The sequence below is a fragment of the Sorex araneus genome, chromosome X (assembly GCF_027595985.1).
Source record: "Sorex araneus isolate mSorAra2 chromosome X, mSorAra2.pri, whole genome shotgun sequence".
In the NCBI taxonomy this organism is placed as follows: domain Eukaryota; kingdom Metazoa; phylum Chordata; class Mammalia; order Eulipotyphla; family Soricidae; genus Sorex; species Sorex araneus.
The window spans coordinates 278,103,402-278,126,497 of record NC_073313.1 but is presented as its reverse complement, the minus strand read 5'-3'; the positions used below and the strand labels follow the sequence as shown (position 1 = coordinate 278,126,497).

Sequence of the window (23,096 nt, the reverse complement as noted above, 5' to 3'; positions counted from 1 at the left end):
CTGGTTTAAGTAAATTATTAGTTCCACTCACTTGAAAATGCACACATTAACATTTTTACACTTTGAAGTTGTTGGTAAGTTTTTGACATTTAAATTTCTGAGAAAGGCATTAAATATTTTCATGATCACTGGGCTTACTGGGGCTCAACGTTGGTTAAGGTTATAAAGCTACCAGAAAAACTAGATAAACATGAAAAATTTATATTCTGTTGTGTAATATATGTTTTACTTTATGTTGAAGATGAGGCTATTAACAGTATTTACCTTTAGCCAAAATTTTAGGGTTTTCTATAAAATTTTGGAAATTATAAATTAGTCATTTATTACTTGATGTGTCAGATTGCTCATCTTGATCTTGAATACTTCTTTGTAGTAAATGATATATTTATATATGTATATGTTAAAAATTAGTATTACCTAGACCAAGTAAGAAAAAGATCACCAAATTATTTTTTGTATGCTCTCTGATAATTTTTTTCATGTTTCATATAATGACAAGTACAGACAGCATGGGAGTGAAGTGATGTTTTGTTTTTCCTGTAAAATCTAGGATCCCATACAGAAATCACCTGTAGAAAATGATCAGCCTTCTTCAGTAAAAGAACTGGAAGAAAGAATAGGTAATCAATGGTTTTTGTATACATTGTTACAGTAAGGTACACAGATGTACAAAGATGTACCCTAATGTAAATAGGTTGGAAGCCTGGAGAGGTAGCTCAACAGCAAGAAGCACACATTCATTCCCTGATATCACAGGCCCCCTGAGCACCACTGGATATGACAAATACATATATGTATATATGTAGTTTGGAAAATAGAGTAATCAAGTAATGACTTATTTAAGACATAGTAGCTGTCTCTTCTTGCGTTTCCACCATCTATTTTCTTTTCCTTTTAAAACTCACTTCCTGATTAACCAGAGAGATAGTACTTAGAATAAGGTTCTTGCCTTTGTGGCTCATCTTATTTTGACCTGTGCACCACATGTAGTCCCAACGTGTTCCACCAGAAATGATCCTGAACACAGAACCAAGAGTAAGTCCTGAGCACTACTGGCTGTGGCAACAGAAACAGAGACGCATAAACTACTGTTTACTTCCACCCCTACCAAATAGTTCTGAATGGTGCTAACTACGGGGTTTTTCATTTATTCAACAGGATTTCAATGCGTATGTATTTAGGCACTTACAATAAGTGAATAGAATACTGACCATCTCTTAAAGATTACGCCAGAGGAGCTGTTTTAACTATATTGATTTTGAGGTATGGAAGCAGTGTAAAAAAACATGAATTGGGGCTGGAGCAATAGCACAGCGGGGAGGGCATTTGCCTTGAGCGCGTGGCCGACCCGGGTTTGATTCCCAGCATCCCACACGGTCCCCTGAGCACTGCCACGGGTAATTCCTTAATGCAGTGCCAGGAGTAACCCCTGTGCATCGCCAGATGTGATCCAAAAAATAAATAAGTAAATTTAAAAAAAAACCATGAATTGCTTGTTTTGAATTAGGGTAAACATGAAATTGCTGACAGTGATACAGTCATTTCATGCTTACCCTAATTCAAATCAAGCAATTCATGCTTTGTTACACTATATATACTCTTTTGTGTATATATAGGTATATATTTAAGGTCAAATGTATGTGTAGTATACACTATATATACACTTAAGGATATATGTAGTATATACACTGTATATATATATACATATATATACTCTTCAAGAATGACAGTTTTTTCAAATGTGGGAAATGGTATTTTAACAAGATGGAACAGCAGATACTTAGGTTAGCATGTATTATCAAAGAGAATGCTAGACAGTTCTGGGGAGGCAAGATCATTAGGCACTTAATTCCTCATACAGATTGGTGGTACTAAGAGGAAGGTAAAAGAACAACTCCCACTTTTCTGTAATAGACTGAGAAATAAGGAGGGCAGTGCTGGAGCAATAGTATAGCAGGTATGGTCCTCGGCTTGCACACAGCCAACCTGCATTAATTCCCGAGCACCCCGTAAGATCCCCCAAGCACAGCTAGGAGTGATCCCTGAGGGCAGAGCCAGGAGTAAGCCCTGGTCACACTGGGTGTGGCTAGAAGAATAAATAAGACAAAAGAAATGAGTCAGGTACTCAATTTTATTCTTTAAAATGTTTAAGGTTTGCAGAGTTATTCATAGTAAGAGTTTCAGTATACAGTATTCTACCACCAATCTTACCACCAGTATCAACTTCTGCCACTATCCAGGTTCTGTGACAGGCATTTTTTAATTTGGTTATTATAGTTAGAGTCTCATGCTTAGAGTTTCATTGGCTGTCTGGTTTGGGTATATGCATATTCAGCTCTACACCGCCAAAGCACCTGTAGCTGTTGGCCCCAGCCCCTAGCACCTCATCCACCACTTCTTATAACCTCCTTGATTCCTCTCCTTCCCTATCCTCATTTTCTGTAATCTAAGGTGAGGGATGATTTCAGTACCCCTATATTTGAGTCTTTGCATTCCTACTATTCTGTATACTACAAATAAGAGACCATCCATTGTTTGTCCTTCTTTTGACTTAATACCTTCCAGTTTAATGCATGTAGCAAATAGCATGATTTTGTAATTCCTTATAAATGCATAGTATTCCATTGTGTGTATGTGCCAACCTTCATTATCCCCTCATTTGTCCTTGGATATCTAGGTTGATTTCATAGCCTAGCTATTGTACTAAGTGCTACAATGAATGGATAAGTATTTTTGTGTTTAGGTGGTAGATACCAAGAAACCGAATCGCTGAGTCATATGGCAGCTTTATTTGTTTTCTGAGAAATCTCCATTCAGTTTTCCATAGGGATAGAACCAGACAACATCCCAGTAGCAGTGAAGAGTTCCTACTTACTACACTCCTGTGGATACAGTTTGTTCCCAGTTTGTGTGTGTGTGTGTGCGCGCGCGTGTGTGCACATATGTCCTTCACACTTGTGTAAGATGATATTTTATTGTCTTTTTTGAGTTTTCCTAACAAGTGACTAGCACTTTTTCATGCATCTATTGGCCATTTGTCTGTCTTCAGAGAAGTCTATTTCCTATTTCCAGTTTCTGATAACGTCTTTATTTTGTTGTTTTTAATCTATGTGAGTGCTCTCTATATCTTGGCTATTAACCTTTTATTTGATGTTGAAGGCAGATATGTTTTCCCATTCCATTTGGTGTGTTAGTTTTAGTCTGTGTTTCCTTTTCCATGCAGAAAAAAATTTTCCCCACTTTATTTAAACACCGTGGTTTGCAAAGTTAGTGGTAATTTGTTACAGGCATTTAATATTCCAACACCAATCCCACCACTACTGTCACCTTCCCTCCATCATTGCCTTTTTTTTCCCTACCACCCCTCAAGCCTGTCTCTATAGCAGGCCCAAATAATTTTATATTGCTTGTTACCAATAAATGGCTAATGGAATGATCAAAAATATTTCCACAGAAGATTGATTCTGTAGAAAATAGTTGCATTTTGACTTAATACCTTGGGGACTTAATACTATGGGAACAATAAGTCCTTGTCTAAGGGTTTAGTAATCTGTTGTTGCAAGTTAATTTTTTTGTTAGCCAAGATTGGTTGACTTCCACGTTACAGCCGATCACATCTGGTATACTACTCCTGGGATGGCAGTGTTTTGTACAGTTTTGAGATGTCATGGCTGTGCACTCTAGAAAACTGGGCAGAATTTAACTGGGTACGGCAGCCAGGGCTTCCAGAAGTATGAGGAGTGAGGCTGCCCCTCCCAAACCTGAGAAGGCCTGGAATTTTCCACCAACCCAACCCTCCGCGCCCCCCCCTCCCCCCACCCCTTCCCCCCTTTTCTGAAGTTTTGACAGATTAGGTTCTTTGTGGGCTTTAGTCCTGAACCAGTGGAGTCTTGCCAGACTGTTGATGGATTTGGGGTTTGGTGCAGCTGCCTGGGCTTGGGTTGGATGAGAGCTGCCTCCACCAAGATTGTCCCAGAGGTCTCAGCCAGGAATGGGTATCTGGAAATATTTACCATGCAGAAACTTTTTTATATTGATGCAGTCCGATTTAGAAACTCAATTTCAGACAATTGAATATCAGTTTAACTAGACATGACAAGTAGACAAATAATGCAAATCTGGAATTAAAGGGAGAAAGCTAGGGATAGAATTCATAATTTGGGGCTTAAGGAATAGGAGTTAAGGCATCTGCCTTGCAGGTGGCTAACCTCAGTTCAGTTCCTTGTATCATGTAATTCCCTGGGTACTGCCGGTGTGTCCCAAGTAAAACAGAATAAAAACTGTAGTAAATATTATAGTTGGTATTAAAAGCTGTGAGATTGAGAACCAGGGAGATAATTCCAAGGGTCGGACCCTGGAACAATGGGAAGCTTGGGTTCAGTCCCTGCAGATGCTACCAGGAAGAGACTTCAGGCAGCATTGGGTATGGCCCCCCAAAACCAGAGAGATCACTTAAAGGGCAGAACACATACTCAAGCATAAGTGATTCTTGGCATCTCATGGATCCAAGACCTCCTAGGAGTGGATGCCAAATTGGGAGTAGCTTCTGAGTGCTACTGGGTGTGGCCCCCAAACCAAAATGAAAATTAATGGTATTATTTGGGGGAGGCACATTTAGTAATGCTCAGTGCCTACTCCTGGTAAAGTACTTCAGGGTTACTGTCCAGGGAGTATTTAAAGAGCTCTCAGAAGAGCCTGGCAAGCTCCCCGTGGCGTATTCAATATGCCAAATACAGTAACAATAACAGGTATCACTCCCCTGACCCGAAAAGAGTCTCCAGTCAATAAAAAGGAGAGGCTGCTAAAATCTTAGGGATGGGACGAATGGAGATGTTACTGGAGCCCACTTGAGTAAATCGATAAACAATGGGATAACAATGATACAGTGATTTAAAGAGCTATCCCGTGCAGAAGGTCAGTCAGGGTTTTCCGCACGAGCGTCGTCCCTTCAAGTCAGCTCCCCAGCCCCTACAAAGATAGGATTGTTTTGCTGCATATTTTCTTTTAATTTTAAATTGCAGGTTTTGTGTTCCAGATAGTCAGTTTCTTTTACTGAAATAATTAGATTTTTTTTTTTCTGAATTCATATATGCTTTCAGGATGTCTGGAAAAAGAAACTAGAGAGAAAGAGGAGAAAATAAGTAAGATTAAACTGGTTGCTGTGAAGGCAAAAAAAGAACTAGATTCTAGCAGAAAAGAGGTAAGGTTACTTTTTATTTTTATTTTTTTTATTTTATTTATTTATTTTTTTTGCTTTTTGGGTCACACCCGGCGATGCACAGGGGTTACTCCTGGCTCTACACTCAGGAATTACTCCTGGCGGTGCTCAGGGGACCATATGGGATGCTGGGATTCGAACCCGGGTCGGCCGCGTGCAAGGCAAACGCCCTACCCGCTGTGCTATCACTCCAGCCCCTAAGGTTACTTTTTAAATGCAAGATTCAAGATCCTTATAGTTTAGAAAATCAAATTATTTTCTGTTTATCAATTCTTTATTGTATTATATTGTATATTTATAGGCCCAGGTGCTCCGGGAAGAACTTGAATCTGTTAGATCAGAAAAGGATCAGTTGTCTTCATCCATGAGAGAACTCATTCAAGGAGCAGAAAACTATAAGGTAAAAAGATCTTATTTTAAACTAATATTTGTAAATTAAAGTTACCTCAGAAATGTAAAGTCCTAATCCATAAATAATTACCTTATATTTTTAGTAATTTCAGGAGCCATGGTTCTTGGGGACTACCCCAGGCTTGGTGCTTGGGGAGATATTCCCAGTAGTGCTTGGGGGCATGTGGGATCAAACTCAGAAAAACGCAGAACAGAATTTTTCCTGGCCCTTTGAACTGTTCTTATGGCCCCTAGTATCAAGATTTTAAGTAGTTGATTTTTTTTAACTGAATCCAAAGTTACAAAGTTGTCCATGATTGAGTTTCCAGCGTGCTATGTTCCAGTACCAGTCCCTTCCTTCACCTAGCGTCCACCTCTCTCCACCAGTGTTCTCAGTTCCTCCCACTCTCCAGGTCTGCCTCTATGTCAGGCATTTTTTTCTTTTCTTTTTTAAAATTTTCAAATTTTTAATTTTTTTTCTTATATAAAGTAGTTCATGATATTTGATTACATTTAATATTCGAACACCAACCCCACCACCATTACACCTTCCCACCACCATATTTTGGATGTTTCCATCCTGAACCCAAACCCCTGTCCCAAAGCAGAACTAAAATAATTTATTTTGTATTATTATGAAAAACCGCTGAAAATGCTACAAAAAAGTTTTCTTAGAGGAAAGAGTGTGAGTAGCCCTCATGTTCTGCAAGTATTCCCCTCATTACTCCACCCCACCCTACCCCTCCAAAAAACTCAAGGCTGGTATTGGTGAAAGAGAAGACAAAAATATCAGTACATCAAAATAGACTAGAAACTCACCGGCATTTAGCCAACTGATAGTTGATAATGGGTCAGAGTATTATTTAACAAATGGTAGTGCTGGAACAATTAGACAGTCTCTTGCAAATAAATGAATCCTAGACACAACTCTTATATCTTTCACAAAAATTAGCCTTAAAAGATTCATATTCTTGGAGCTTGTGCGATAGCATAGCGGATAGGGAGTTTGCCTTGTACGCGGCCAACCCGTGTTTGATCCCCGGCATCTCCTATGGTCACCCGAACATTGCCAGGAGTAATTCCTGAGTGCAGAGCCAGGAGTAACCCCTGTGCATCACCAGGTATGACCCAAAAGGGAAAAAAATAAAGAAAAAAAAAGATTCATATTCTTAAATGTAAAACACAGAACTGAAATCCCTGAAAGACATAAGGAGAAAACCTTGATGTTATTGCTATGGTAATAACATTTTGATGGGTAGGGGTCGGGCTACCCCTAGCACCGGGCAGAGGTTAATCCCAACTTGACGCTTCAGGATCACTCTGGGGATGCTGAAGATTGAACCCTAGGTCTCTTAGATGCACGTCATGTGCTTCAGCCCTTGCAGTTATCTCCCCAGCCCAGCAATAACTTTTGTTTATATCAACACCAAAAATGTCATGATCTATGAAAAAAGTGATCTGTACTTACGAAAATGAAAATTTTTCTTTTTTTCTGAAAGAAGTCAAGATACGGCTAAAAAATATTTGGAATGAACCATTATCCCAAGACATACAAAGTATTAATACTAAAAACAAGAAGCAAAACAAAACCTAGTCTTAGAACGGGCCAAAGACCTGTCAAAGAAAGTAAGCATATGAAAAGATACTCCATATATTATCAGGGAAATGAAAACTAAGTGACAGTGAGATAGCACTGTATACCTCTTGGTTTCTCAAAAAAAAAAACAAACCAAAAAAACACTAAGTGCTACTTTCTCAAATGGCGTATAACCACTGAAAGAAGTTTGGCAGTTTCTTTAAAAAACTAAACAATACTTACCATATGGTCCAACAGCTATGCTCCTTGGTATTTATGCAGTGAAGTTCAAAACTTTGTATTAGCACAAAAACCTGCACATAGATGTTTATAAGCAACTTTATTTGTAGGTTCCTAAACTTGGAAGCAACCAAGTGGTCTTCAGAAGTAAAATAAAGTGTTGTACATCTACTGGGCATAAAATACTGGTTGGCACTTAAAACGAAATTAGCTAACAGACAAACTATATGGAAAAACTTAACTAAATACTCTGTAAAAATCAGTGGTTCCTGTGACTTTGAGAAGGAAAAGGTGACAAGGTAGAAGCATAGGGAATTTTAGGACATTGACCTATGGAGTATATTTATCCAAACAGATGAACTGTACCAAACAGATGAACCTTGGACAGGAGAAATTGTACACGTGTTAAGGCACGGGCCTCACACATGCTGTCTCTGGTACAGTCCCCAGCACAGCATGTGTTTACCCAGGAACCTCCAGGAATGATCCCTGAACACAGCCATGTATGCCTAAAAACAGAAAGGGGGAAAACAGTGACCCTGATGTAAACTGTGAACTTCCTGGCAAATATATATCGGTGTAACATGCAGCTACTCTTGAGAGGATGTTCTAATGTACAGTATGTGTTCTTGCCTATACTAAAAATCATCAGAGTTACTCAGATTTTGTTACATAAAGTCAGGTATTCTATCAAATGTTAACTTGGGCAAATATTCTAACTCAAGATAGATATCAAGGGTTGGCAGAGCGATAATACAGGAGGGTGTTTGCCTTACACATGGGTGACCTGGGTTCAATCCCCGGCATTTGATATGGTCCCCCAGGCATCACCAGAAGTAATTCCTGAGTGTAGAGCCAGGAATAACCCCAGAGCATTGCTGGGTATGACCTAAAAAGAAAAAAAAAAGAAGGTAGATTTAAGGTGGCTTGATCGTACAATCTGACTTATTAGTATATAATATCATAGAGTTAAATCTTTTTGTTTTCTTTTGAAGAATCTCCTATTAGAATATGATAAACAATCCGAACAGTTGGATGTGGAAAAAGAACGTGCTAATAATTTTGAATGTCGTATAGAAGACCTTACACGACAGTTAAAGAATTTGACTTTTCAGGTAACTTTCACGATTTAATAAAGGGGCAGTAATAGTGCAGTGATTAGGGTGCATACCCAACGTGCTCCCGTGCAGCCTGGTGTGCTCAGACCCTTGCTCTGAACAGCTTGTCTGATTGGTCTGTTTTCTTTTTTGTTGATTTTTAATTGATTCAGTGATAAACACATTTACAAAATTGTTCATTATTGGATCTCAGTCCTATAATGTTCCAATACTTACAATCTAAAACCCACCACCAGTGGTCCCAGTTTCCCTCCCGTCTTCTGCCCCACAGCCCCCCATGTGTCACTATGGCAGGCATTCCCCCCATCTCTGTCTCCTCCCTGCTACCCCCCTTTGGGCTTTATGGTTTGCAGGACAGAAAATGAAAGGTTATCAGGTATATCCCTTTATCTACTTTCACAACTCAGTTCCTATCCAAAAAGATTGTTTCCAGCTTTTTTTCATACTGTGCAAGTACTGTGAACTCTTTTATACTTATTCTCCTGCATATATTTTCAGTAATTAAATATTTGTCATCCTAGTGTGAAAAATTAAATTCTGATAATGAAGATCTCCTCGCTCGTATTGAGACTTTACAGTCTAATTCCAAGTTACTAGAAGTACAGATTTTAGAAGTTCAAAGAGCCAAATCAATGGTGGACATAGAGTTAGAAGCTGAAAAACTTCAGAAAGAGCAGAAAATAAAGGTAAAAACAGTCCACTGTTATTAATTCATATTATATAGTGATTTTTTTTCTTCTCATCATTTAAATGCAAAGACTAACAAGTAGCATTTGTAAGGAAATTTGTGTTCTTGAATTCTTGAATCTATGTCAACTATAATTTGAAAATGTAAGGTATGGTTTGAGGGTGAATATAAATTATGTAGATTTTCCAAATTATTTATATTTTAGTATGTCATTAATTTCACTGTTTTGCAACCATTTACATCCGTCCTACATGCTGGTTCCAGGCTATAATTGTGTAGATCAGTGGTTTTCAACCTTCTGGCCTATGGACGGGAGGTTAAAAAATGCTGATTGATTTTATAGTAATGCTCCTTTGTGTGTGGGGGGGGGTTATTTTTAATTTTAGGAGCATGCCAGTTCTGTAAGTGAACTTGGAGAACTTCAGCTCCAGCTTCAAAATGAAAAGAAACAGCTTCAGAAAACCATGCAAGAATTAGAGCTTGTTAGAAAGGTGAGAAGAGAGAGAAGTATTTCAAAATGATTATTTGTGGAAACAAAATATTAATAAATTGATTGCTCAGGCTGTTGAGATAGTACAGCAGGCAGGACACTTGCTTTGCATGAGGCTAACCAGCTTCAATCCCTGGCATCCCATATGGTTCCCTGAGTACCACCAGGAGTTACTGCGTGCAGATGTGCAGAGTCAGGAGTTACCCTGAGGTGTGCTCCAAACCCTCACACGACCCCCAAATTTTTTTAATTGCTTTCCTCAAAATTGAAATTTAAAATTTTTTTTTGAGTTTTTTCTCCAGAAAATTCTAGGTTCAGAAATTGTAAGAGATTTTGATAACAGTCATATCAAACCTTATTTAAGAGATGTTTGATATGTGCAAGGCAAGCACCCTACCCACTGTGCTGTCTCCAAACCTTAGTTTGATACATAATAACAATAAGGTTTGATACATGGTTTATTCCTGGCAATACTTGGAGGACTGTATTTATTTTTTAAGACTCACTCCTGACAGTATCCAGAGGACAACATGTGGTTCAACAATTGTAAAATATGTTATCTTACAAAATTATAAACTAAAAAGCATCAACTTACAATTTCTTCTTTTTTTTTTTTTTTTTAACTTTTTGGGTCACACCTGGTGATACACAGGGGTTACTCCTGGCTCTGCACTCAGGAATTATTCCTGGCAGTGTTTGGCAGAACCACATGGGATGCTGGGAGTCAATTGCGGGTCGACTGTGCAAGGCAAATGCCCTAACCGCTGTGCTATCAATCCAGCCCCTAATTTCTTATTTAAATGTGAAGTTTCTATATTATAAAAAACTTAAAAATCAAATTTAAAATGCAAAATGAAAGCTTTATTCCCGTGGCAACATTTTAGATCTTTTACTGAAGAAATTTACTGGGTCTGGCAAGATTGTCCATGCCCTCTATGTGAATGACCCAGGTTAGGTTCCATAGGAATCCCTCTGTGTGTGTCCACTCCACCCCCTCACCCCAAGCACTGCTGGCACAACTCCATCCAACTGCATTGTGTCCCTGTTGACCCAGAATTACAGGGAAGGCCCTCTAGACTCCCTGAGTACTGCTCAGAGTCCCCTCCATTCTCACCTCAAGCTCTCTCTCCCATCACCCCCCCAAAAAAGACTGATCTGGTATTGTGTGAATATTTGTTTGTTGGTTTGGTTTTGGTTTTTACGCATACCCTACAGTGCTCAGAGTTAGTTCAGTGTTCGGGGCACCAGAATACGTGTATACTGGCTCTTTGAGCACCTCCTCAGCTAGTATACAGATTTTTATCTATTACATGTACAGGATGCCCAGCAAACCACATTGATGAATATGGAAATAGCTGATTATGAACGTTTGATGAAAGAACTAAATCAAAAGTTAATTAATAAAGACAGCAAGATAGAAGATTTGGAACAAGAAATAAAGATTCAAAAACAAAAACAAGAAACCCTGCAAGAAGAAATGAGTGAGTAAAATAATTCCCTTTAATTTACAATAATTCCAGAATATAGGGAAGAAGCATTGGTTGCTTGTTTTCCCAGTTTTTGCCAATTAAATCTCTGAGGAAGTGCTAAACATTTCTAAGGAGCAGAGGGGTGTAGGATCATTGGTTGTTTTGGATCTTTATGGTCTAAGTTTGTACTTAATGCATTCATTCACTTAAGCATTATTTTTTGAGAGACTGTTTTTAAAATTTATTCTTAAGGTGTAACAACTGCAGACACACAGATAAAGTTAATCTGAAATGCCAAAATTAACAAAACTGTAAATCAATAATAGGTTAAGACTACTGTTTTTTTTTAAAACTATCTTTATGGATATATAAATTTTATAAAATCAGTAAGATGGCTAGTTTGCAATGCTGATGAGTTTAAAATTTTCTTTTTCTTTTTGGGTCACACCCGGTGAAGCACAGGGCTTACTCCTGGCTTTGGACTCAGGAATTACCCCTGGTGGTGCTCAGGGGACCATATGGGATGCTGGGAATCAAACCTGGGTTGTCCTTGTGCAAGGCAAACGCCCTACCTGCTTTGCTATCGCTCCAGCCCCGAGTTTTAAAATTTATATATAGGTTAACCCTTACTCGGTCATTGTATGACTGAAACACAGCACGAAAGTTTTTAAGTCTGTAACTGTACCTCACAGTGATTCATTAATAAAAAATTTATTTAAAAAAAAAAGAAATAGGTTAACCCTACATATATATGATTTAATAAGAAGAGAATCTTAAAAGTATTAAGGAAATATCTAAATAGGCCTATAAATGTGTGTTTTATCCTTTAAAAGAATATTGGCTTAATGTTAGAAAATACTATAGATAAAGCTTAGGTATCTGCATTAGTAAGTAAAAGATCTTGATAAAATTCCCTATAAGATAAGAGTCACCTGAACAGAGAGAACATACAAATATAAATGAAACATCAATTCATTTGAAAAGTATAAATCCTTCAGCAAGCTAGAAATAAACAGATCTTTCTTAATCTAGTAGAGGGCAACCATAAGTGCCATGAGTAAATGCAGTACTCAGTGGTCAAGTCACATAAGCATTTTTTAAAAAATTACTGAGACAATAGCCAAAATATGGAAACAACCCGAGTGCCCTAAAACAGATGACTGGTTAAAGAAACTTTGGTACATCTACACAGTGGAATACTATGCAGCTGTTAGGAGAGATGAAGTCATGAAATTTGCTTATAAATTGATAAACATGGAGAGTATCATGCTAAGTGAAATGAATCAGAAAGAGAGGGACAGACATAGAGGGACTACACTCATTTGTGGAGTATAAAATAACATCATATGAGGCTGACACCCAAGGACAGTAGATTCAAGGCCAGGGGGATTGCACCATAGCTGGAAGATTGCTTCATGAGCGGAGGGGAGAAGGCAGACGGAATAGAGAAGGGATCACTAAGAAAATGATGGCTGGAGGAACCAGTTGGGATGGGAGATGCATGCCGAAAGTAGATAATGGACCAAGCATGATGACCTCTCAGTGTCTGTGTTGCAGGCTATACTGCCCAAAAGTAGAGAGAGAGTATGGGGAATATTGTCTGCCTTAGAGGCAGGAGGAGGGTGGGGAAGGGGGGATATACCCGGGATATTGGTGTTGGGGAATGTGCACTGGTGGAGGGATGGGTGTTTGATCATTGTGAGATTGTAACCCAAACATGAAAGCTTGTAACTATCTTACGGTGATTCAATAAAATTTTAAAAATTAAAAAAAAAAATTACTGTGAGATACACAATTACAAAGTAGTTCATGGTTGATGCAGTGTTCCAACACCCATCCCTTCACCAGAGTATATTTCCTGCTGCCAGAGTCCCCATTTTCCCTCACACAGCCCCCAACCCACAACCTGCCATTATGACTGACATTTATTCTTGCTCTTTTTATTTCCTTTTAGGCACTGTGGTTTGCAATACTATTAAGGGGTATTATGCATTTCACTGTACCTCTTTCAGTACCTGGTTCTTGTCCAGAGTGGTCATTTCCTACTACCATTGTCATAATGGTCCCTTCTCTTTCCTGACTGCCCTCTGCCTGCACTCCACACCCCCACACCCTCTTTTTTGCCAAGCTTCGAACCATGAAGTAGCTTTCCAGGCCCTCATTTCTGTTGTCTTCGGATATTATTCTCATACTGCATTTTTTTATATTCCACAGATGACTGAGATTATTCTGTGTCTGTCCTTCTTCCTCTGATTCATTTCTTACAACATGGCACTTCACGTCAATCTGTTTATAAGCAAATTTCATGACTTCATTTTCCTAATGACTGTAGAACTCCATTGTGTAGATGTGCCATAATTTCTTTATCCAGTCATCTGTTCTCAGGCATTGGGTTGTTTCCAGTGAATAATAGTAAAGTGAATTCACTATATTCCAGTGAAATATAGTAAAGCTGCAGACAGCTTTACTATAGTGATAATAATTTAAACAGTGTGGTATTGGAATAAAGATAAACCCTCAGATTAATGGATTAGAGTTGAATATCCTGAGGCAGAAATTGTGAAAAGCAGTGCAGACAGCTTTTCTTTATTGTATTTTTGGGTCCCCAGGGTGTATTCGGAGGAGTGGTATTTACTTAGTCACATGGGAGCTCAGTTTCTACTTTTTTGAGAAATGTCCATATTGTTTTCCAAATGTTGGACCAGTCTGTGTTACAACATCTGCTTTGACTACATTAAGGAACGTTCATTCAATTCCCATTTTGTTAGACAGTTTTTATCATGAATGGGTGCTGGATCTTGTCAAATGCTTTCTCTGCATCTCTTGATATGATCATATAAGTTTTATTTTTCTTTAAGTTATATGGTGAATTATGATAAATCCTACTTGATCATTGTGTATGATCCTTTTTGATGAGTTGTTGGATTCATTTTTGCTAGAATTTTGTTGAGGATTTTGCATCTGTGTTCCTCAGCCTTTTTGTATTATCTCTGTCTACTTTTGGTACCAGGGTGAATCTGGTTCATGGAAACTGTTTGGGAGTGTTTCTGTTTGTTTCTTCACTATCCTGGAAGAAGAGCATGGATAGGACTGTTAGAGGTTCCTCTTTCCAGGCTTGAAAAAACCCACTAGTGAATCCATCCAGGCCTGGTCTTTGTTTTGGGGAAGACTTTTGATTATCATTTTAATTTCTCAGTAGTGATAGGTCTGTTTAATATTTCAGATCATCGTGGTTCAGCCTTGGAAGCTTAAGAATTTATCCATTTCTTCTGGGTTCTCTTGTGGCATAAAGATTTTCAAAGTAATCTCTGATGGTCCTTTGAATTTCAGTGTTATCTGTTGTGATATCCCTCTTTCATATCTGATTTGATTTATTAGGGTTCTCTTCCTCCCCACCACCCTCCGACCCCCTCTACTCCCCTCTCTATCCATGAATCTTGCTAGTGGTTTATCAATGTTGTTTATTTTTTCAGAGAACCAGCTCTCGGTTCCATTGGTCTTTTGAATTGTTTTTTGGGATTCCAATTCATCCATTTCTGCTCTAAATTTTTATTATTTCTTTGCTCTTGCTTGATTTGGGCTTCTTTTGTTGGTTATTTTCCAAATTTCTTAAGCTGTGTGGTTAAGTTATTTATGTGGAGCCTTTTTATCACTGCTTTTGCTGTTTTCCAAGTTCTGGTAACTCTTGTCTTCATTCTCATTTGTTTCAAGGGTCTTTTGAGTTCCTCTTTGATTTCCTATCTGGCCCACTGGTTGTTCAGTAGTGAGCTGTTTATTTTTCAGGTGTTTTATTTAATTTTCTGTTTCTGTTTGTGATTAACTTCTATTTTCAGTCTGAGAAGATAGTTGACACAATTTCTATCCTGTTGATTTTATTGGAGGTATGTTTTGTGGTCCAGCATGTAGTCTATTGTAGGATAACATAGCCTCAGGTAGCTTAGGTTTACTGGATTACTCCCTTCACAGTGCTCCATTCCTCTGTGTTTATTTGTAACTTCTTTCTTTGTGTTCTGTTGACTTGTAAAAAATATTGTTTTTCTCTTCTCCGCCATGTCCTTTTGTATGGACACAGGAAGACTTAGAAAATGCTATGCTTTTGTAACCTGGGAGTCATTTGACTGTACATGGCATCTGTTCTCTCAACCTACACCTCAGCTGCCCTTACTTCCTAGCACCCCCAAAAGCAGGGTCCCGATGAGGGATGGGATGGATGGACCCAGGGCAAGCGGTGAGTTGTGTGCTACCCTGGCATCGAGATGGGCCTGGCCAAAGCGCCTAATGCTTAACTGTAAGTTAAGAGCTTGGTCATGGACACATGCTGTCATGATCCAAAAAGTAATAACTAGATTTGGACCCTGCTAGGGTTAGGAATGATTAATCTGGCCTGAGTGCTGTAGTCTTCAGTCTGTGGCAAGATGTTGCCAGGAGAGCTGCCTTGCAAGCCTCAATGTATCTCTTGCTATGTCCATACAGAAATAACTAGTATTAAGGTGTTAATGAGTGTTTAGACTAAGGAAAGGAGAAAAACCCCTTAAGAGGTATTTTGCCTACTGGCAGTCAGGAAGGGCTTTGGAATGCCCCTAGGTTGTGTTCTCTTTGAACCTGGTGACCCTGAGGAAGGGCTTTCTTATGTTGATTTTGTTACCTGCCTGTGTGTAGCCTAAGGGCAAGGGGGAGAGAGATAAAGAGGGGGGGGGGTGTGGTAGGTCCAGAGAGAGGATGGAGCTAGGAGTACAGGAGATGAAAAAGATGTAAGATTGAATAAACAGTAACTAATCAGCAACCAGCTTGGTTCTCATTCTTCCTTCTCCTGTCCTTGGCCAACAGCCATCCCGATCCAGCCCATACACAGCGGTTCCAGATTCCAGAGCACCGAACATGGGCAGTGAGACAGCCCCCCTTCCCACCAGAGCCCTCCAGTGCACACACCCTTCAGCAAGCATAGTTTTTTTACAGTGTATCTTGGTGAATGTCCCATGTGCATTGGAGAAGAATATATATTTGGCTTTTGGGGGGAGAAAAAACCCTATGTATCTACTAACTGCATGTCTTCTATTTGTTCTTTCAAAACCAGTATTTCTTTGCTGTGTTTGAATCTGCTTGATCTATCAAGAGGTGGCAGAGCAGTGTTGAATTCTCCAAATATTACATTGCTATAAATGCCTTCCTCTATCTATTAGCAGTTGTCTTCAAGCCCAGATGGTCTTATTTGATGGGTAAATCTTAAGGACACTCCTTGGTGTGTAATTTCCTTCTTTGGTCCTGCTGTTTTCAGTGCTGTAGCTCTGGTTTTCATCATTCTGGTTAGGGTATATCTTGAGTCTTTTTACTTGGGTCTCCTTTTGGTGGTACCTTGGGCTTCCTGGATCTGGATGCCTGCTCTCTCCAGCTCTGGGACTTTTCATCAGTGATTGATTTTACTTCTACTTCTTCATTGGTGTTGTCTTCCCATCCCTCTGGAACTTCAATATGTTTCTGTTGTTCCTCTTTTAGTCATCCTAAAGCCTTCTTCTCTGCTGTTCACTTATTTTGAAGTGTTTTCTTTTTTCAGTCTTCTCCTATTGGCCTGGAGGTTTTCTACATTTCATCTTAGAGCTCACTGATTTTGTCTTCAGCTGCTGTTACTAGAAAGATAAGTCAGAGAACCAAAGCACATGCTTTGCGTGCTATAATCCCTAATCTAGTACCCTGTGCAGATGTCATGTGATTCCCTAATCATTGCTGGGGATTACCCCCACAAAAACTATATATTACATACTAGAGTGGGCAGAAGGAATGGGTAAAAGGTGGAATTTTCTTCTATAAAGGACCAGACAGTAAAACTAGATTTTTTGAATCATAAAGTTTTCTAACACATTAGTCAAGTTTATTGTACAAAAGCAGCTATATATAATTTGACAGTAAATGAGCCTGCTTTCTAAGAAAACTATTCATAAAACAGATAGCAACCATATTTGTGACTCTTAACTCCTGGGTGAAATAAAATTGGCCATGTACGTGTTGGTTATTATTAAAGTCTGAGACAATGAAAGTGAGGCTTATTGTGCTGTTGTTACTACTCTCAAAAATATGTTCGAAATGTTCTGTAACAAAAAAACAACAAAGACTGTTTAGTACAAGGAAAATACTCATTTGTTTATTCAAGTTCATTCTTAAGTTCTTAAATACTGTTTTATCTTCTAAATTTTTTCTTACACTAGCTTCACTACAGTCTTCTGTGCAACAGTATGAAGAAAAAAATGCCAAAATCAAGCAGTTGCTTGTGAAAATCAAAAAAGAACTGGCAGATTCAAAGCAAGCTGTATGTTCATTTTTCAGTTTCATATTTTAATACTTAACTTATGGCGTATATGAACAACTTCTAAAATTTAACTTTAACCGTTATTCTTTAGGAAACTGATCACTTGATACTTCAAGCATCTTTAAAGAATGAACTGGAGGCAAGCCAACAGCAAGTAGAAGTCTATAAAGTAAGATTCAATTTAAGACTTAAAAAATAACTTTGCATGTACACTTACAGTTAAAATAATTATGTGTGTATAAACAAATACTTTCCCTTTAATATCCTTTATAGTTTTGAAGAAATAAAAGCAGAAAACCAACTATGGTATATAACTGGCATTTGGCATTTAGTTCAAGTTAGATTCATTTTGGGTATAAAAAAATTCATAATACACTAACATAGTGTAACACAAAATAAAAGTTTTGAAAATGTTAGTGCAGCCATGGAAGTTATTTTACAAAATAATTTTTTATATTTATGTTATTTGTACATATTTATATTATTATACTTTGATGTCTGCTTTGCTTTCATGTATTATTTTGAGGTAACCATTGAATTTTATAGGGCACAGTATGGAATTTTCTCATGATTGATTTTTTTAATTGATTTTTATTTAAGGAAATTCTGCTTAGATTTATGTTTTAAGTAAAGTCTACTTGGCCAGTGATTATTTGATTTGCTAGAACTTAACTGAAAGGTTCTGCCACCAGATTCAATTGGCTGAAATAACATCAGAGAAACATAAAATTCACGAGCATCTCAAGACTTCTGCAGATCAGCACCAACGGACACTGAGTACATACCAGCAGAAAGTGACAAGTCTTCAGGAAGAGTGCCGAGCGGCCAAGGTGTGTCCTCCACGTGGAAGGCGCATACCACTGGTGGTGGTGTACAGTAGCTCCCAGCTTCAGTTTAGTGTTCCCTGTTCGTTAAGAATATTTAATAGATGATGACTTGGTTCTGCTCATCTGACTCAACCCAAACCTATCCCAGTCCTGTCATTTGGAAAACTTTCCTGCTAAAAGGAAAAACATGGGTACATATTTCAACCTTGTTTTATAATTCCTGTGTGTATTACACATGAATTTATAAAGAAAATACTTTATCAACTGTAAGAGAGGACCAGAGAGGTACCCGAGGGCTAGGTGACACCTGCCAAGCACAGGACCTGGGCTCAGCTCTGACACTGCCTACTGGTCCCTCCCTGGCACCTCCTATAGAGCCCAAGGGTCCCCAGTACCACAAACTAAAAGCATTTGAGTGTTATGTTTCTTTCTGAGTGCTGAGTATGAGAGGATGTCTAATGGAATTACTGTGGAGGCCTGCTTTCTTTTCTTCAACATGCAAAAGAAACAAAACAAATATCCTTAAAACTACCCTCTGCTGTAAAGTCTGTAGCACTGTAGCACTATCGTCCCATTGTTCATCGATTTGCTCGAGTGGGCACCAGTAACGTTTCCACTGTGAGACTTGTCACTATTTTTGGCATATCTAATATGCCACGGGTAGCTTGCCAGGCTCTGCTGTGCAGGTGGGATAATCTCGGCAAACTGCCTGGCTATCCAAAAGGGAGGGAGTAATCAAACCCGGGTCAGGCACATTCAAGGCAAACGGCCTACCCACTGTGCTATTGTGGTTCATGACCCCATAGGGAGCTGAATATGGTGTCAATAGCCAAAGGTTTCTGAATGTGCTATGACCAACAATTGGTCCAAAATTAACTGCATCATGAATCTGAGCTGTTTCTGGCAAGACTTGCCTGTGCAGCCTTTCTCAGGCAAAAAGGGGTTCCAAGTAAAGTTTTTTAAAGCCCTCTCTTTAGACCCTAGCATCCTGAGAGCGTGTATGCAGAATAATAAACTCTCAAAGACTCTACTTATGTGTGGTTAGAATACATGATGTTGAAGAATAATTAGAATATTTTCTCTCTAGAGATGCAGCTCTTGTGTAAAGTGATCTTGGCAAAATGGGCTTAGAAGTTGACAGATCATTTCAGGAAAGCAGGCCAAGAATTTGAGTTTTCCTATTCTTGAAAATTACAATTCCAGTTACTTGATGTATTTGAATTATTTTTCTGTTTATACTAGGAAATATAAGTAAATCTTTTTAATTTTTAAATTTTATTATTTATTATGTAATGAATCACCATGAATTACAAAGTTATTCATGATTGATTTCAGGCAGTACTCCAACACCAGTCCCTTCACCAGTGTCCCCTTTCTCCACCTATGCCCCCAGTCCCTCCTGCCCCCGGCCTGCCTCTATAGCAGTCAGGTTTTTTTCCTTTTTCTTTTTCTTTTTTCTTTTAGGAAACTTGGTTTACAATACCATTACTGAGAGGGCATCATGTATGTCACTTTACCTCCTTTCTGCATAGTGTCCTCATACAGAGAGAACCCTAATCTCACCATTATCTGAAGTGTTCCTTTCCCTGACATTTCCCCATCGCCCCCCCATACCCAGTGGAAAGCTTCCTACTGAAGCTTTATCTTGCTTATCATGCCCAGTTTCTGTTGCCTTTGGGCATTTGTTACTTCACTTCTGTGTTATTCCCCCATGTGTCACAGATGAGAGAGCATTCTATGTCTCCTCTTCTGACAATTGTACTCAGCATGATCCTCTCCAGATCCGTCCACATATCAACAAATTTCATGACTTCAACTTTTCTTACAGTCAAGTAATATTCCATTGTGTATATGTACCCTAATTTCTTTATCCAGTCATCTGTTTTAGAGCACTTGGGTTGTTTCTAGATTCTGGCTGTTATGATTAGTGCTATAATAAACATAGAAGTGCAAATGAGCATTGTGGTTTTGGACCCTTGGGGTATATTTCAAGGGGTGGAATTGCCAGATCATACGGAAAGTAAATTCCTAGTCTTTTTCCCCCCCTTATTAAGCATGGTAGTTTTTAATTGAAACTTACTTAGAAGGATATGAGAAGAGAGAAAAAGGGAAAAGAGAAAATAGGCAAAAAGCCATAGAGACAAGCAAATGAGATATGTGTGAAAGGAAGAACAAGGACTTGAAGAACGAGCCAATTCCTAGTCTTTTGAGAAATGTCCATATAATTTTCCAAAACTGTTGAAAACAGTCAGCATTCCCACTGTAGTGAATGGCGTCTTTTTTTTTTTTCTCACATCATTGTCTACTGGTTGGTATTCTTTTAATGCCTGCCAGTCTCTCCTGTGAAGTGACATCTCATTGTTCTTTTGATTTACATCTCCCTGATAATTAATGGTGTAGCATTTTTTTCATATCCCTTTGGCCATTTGTATTTCTTCTTTAAGGAAATTTCTGTTTATCTCTTCTCCCATATTTTGTTGGGGTTGAATGTTTTTGGTTTTGTCTTTGTTTTTCCTGTGGAGTACTCCCAGTGCCTTATATATGAGGGCTAGTCAAATAATTTCTCCCAGTCTGTGAGGTGTCTTTGTATCCTGGTTATCATTTCCTTTGAGATGCAAAAGCTTCTTGATTAATGTAGTCCCATTTGTTTATCTTTGCTTTGGTTTGCTTGATCAGTGGCAACTAGCTTCAGTACCGTGGTGAGTGCTGCCTATGTGTTCCTCAATGTGATGTCTTAATCCATTTTGGATATTTTTAATATATATAAATACTTTAAAAATTTTTTAATCCATTTTGATTTGACTTTTGTATGTGGTGCTACAAGGGGATCTAATATATATATGTACATATATATATATATATTTTTTTTTTGCACGTGCTGACCAGTTTATGACTCTACTTGTTGAAGGGGCTTTTCTTGTTCCGCTTCATAATGTTCCTTTATCAAAGATTAGCTTTTCATATACCTGAGGGTATATCTCAGGATATTCAGCTGTATTCCACTGATCTGAGCATCTGTCTTTATTCCAATACCATGCTGTTTTAATTATTACCACTTTGTGATACAGTTTGAAGTTTAGGAAAGTGAATGCCTCCCATCTTTTTCCAAGGATTGCTTTAGCTATTGGAAGGGTGGAGGATGGAAGTGTTACTCATACGAATTTCAGGAGTGTTTGCTCTGTATCTTTCAAAACTGTTATGGTAATCTTATTGCATCAAATCTATATAATGCTTTGGGGGGGGGTATTTTTTCTTTTCTTTCTTTTTTTTTTTTTTGGTATTTGTGTCACACCAGCAGTGCTCAGGGCAGGGGTAACCCCTGACTGCACTCAGGAATTACTGCTGGGGGATCATATGTGATGCCAGGGATCCACCTGGGTCAGCCACATGTAAGGCAAATGCCCTACCAACTGTACTATCTCTCACCCCCAGAATATTACCATTTTGACAATACTAATCCTAATCCATGAACAGGGGATATGTTCCTATTTTCTCGTATCTTGTTTTCTTTAAGTAATATTTTGTAGTTTTCTCTGTATAGGTTTTTACCTCTTGTTAAGTTGATTCCTAGATGCTTGATTTTCTGAGGCACAATTATGAATGGGATTATTTTAAATTTCTTTCCCTTTTAATTCATTATTTGCATATAGAAAAGCCATGAATTTTTGCATGTTGATTTTGTAGCCTGCCACTTTACTATACATGTCTGTTGTTTTTAGGAGCTTTTTTGTGGCGTCGTTAGGTCTTTTATATAGTGTATACTATATGATGACAAATAGTGAGAGCTTGATTTCTTCTTTCCCTATCTGGATGCCCTTTAATACCATTTTGTTGCCTTATCGCTATGGCAAGTATTTCCAATACTATATTGGGTAGAAGTGGTGAGAGTGGGCATCCTTGTCTTGTGCCTGATCTTAAAGGAAACACTTTCCGTTTTTCTTCATTACGTATAATGTTTTCTGTGGGCTTATAATGAATGGCTTTGACTATGTGAGGAAAGTTCCTTCAATTCCCATTTATTGAGAATTTTTCTCATGAATGGATACTGGATATTGTCCATTGCTTTCTCTGCATCTTTTGATATGATCATACGATTTTTTAAATTTTTTTTTCTTTTTGGGTCACACCCAGTGATGCACAGGGGTTATTCCTGGCTTTGCACTCAGGAATTACTCCTGGCAGTGCTCAGGAGACCATATGGGATGCTGGGAATCGAACCCGGGTCGGCCTCATGCTATTGTGCTACCCACTGTGCTATTGCTCCAGCCCCTGATCATACGATTTTTATTTTTTCTTGTTTTGATATGGTGGAACCAGATGGTCCTGTCTACTCGTTCCCATGGAGAAGCAGACTATTCCCCCCGATCAAGTCATGAGGCAACTGGACATGCAGCTGGTGGTCACACAGCAGTGGATTGTGTGTGCTTATCACAGTTCCATAAAAATCTTTCTAAAATCCCAAAGACAAGTAGTTTCATTATAAAAATGTATGGTGATAAATTAATTTACAGTGGGAGAAGCATGCTGGAAACATCTCTTGTTAGGCAAAACTGCACCGTTCAATCTTTTTTCTTAGGACGCTAGAGAGGAAGCCTTGAACCGGATAGTATTGCATGGACTGAGGTGGGGATATTCCTTCAGATCTGAGCCCCACGCCCCTCCTTCCAGGGAGGGGTTAGCAGGGAAACAATGGCTGGTGGAAGTACTTTTTAGCATTGCTTATCTTTTTCGTTTTCAGAAGCAGGTTTTTGTCTTAATTAAATAATCTCTGAAATGACA

The 23,096-nt window shown here is 38.5% G+C and overlaps 1 protein-coding gene across 2 annotated transcripts in view; it reads left to right on the top strand.

Annotated features, from left to right (window-relative positions):
- Positions 1-23,096, top strand: part of LOC129399967 (GRIP and coiled-coil domain-containing protein 2-like) — a 62,026-nt gene that overhangs the window by 19,176 nt on the left and 19,754 nt on the right. The window contains exons 7-16 of one of the 2 annotated variants that reach the window (XM_055121818.1): positions 551-620; positions 5,100-5,200; positions 5,520-5,618; positions 8,420-8,539; positions 9,064-9,228; positions 9,617-9,721; positions 11,039-11,201; positions 17,390-17,490; positions 17,582-17,659; positions 18,183-18,320. In XM_055121818.1, the coding sequence (XP_054977793.1) occupies positions 551-620; positions 5,100-5,200; positions 5,520-5,618; positions 8,420-8,539; positions 9,064-9,228; positions 9,617-9,721; positions 11,039-11,201; positions 17,390-17,490; positions 17,582-17,659; positions 18,183-18,320 (1,140 nt within the window). The remainder of the gene's footprint in view (positions 1-550; positions 621-5,099; positions 5,201-5,519; positions 5,619-8,419; positions 8,540-9,063; positions 9,229-9,616; positions 9,722-11,038; positions 11,202-17,389; positions 17,491-17,581; positions 17,660-18,182; positions 18,321-23,096) is intronic. The other variant, XM_055121820.1, reaches the window with a different exon arrangement.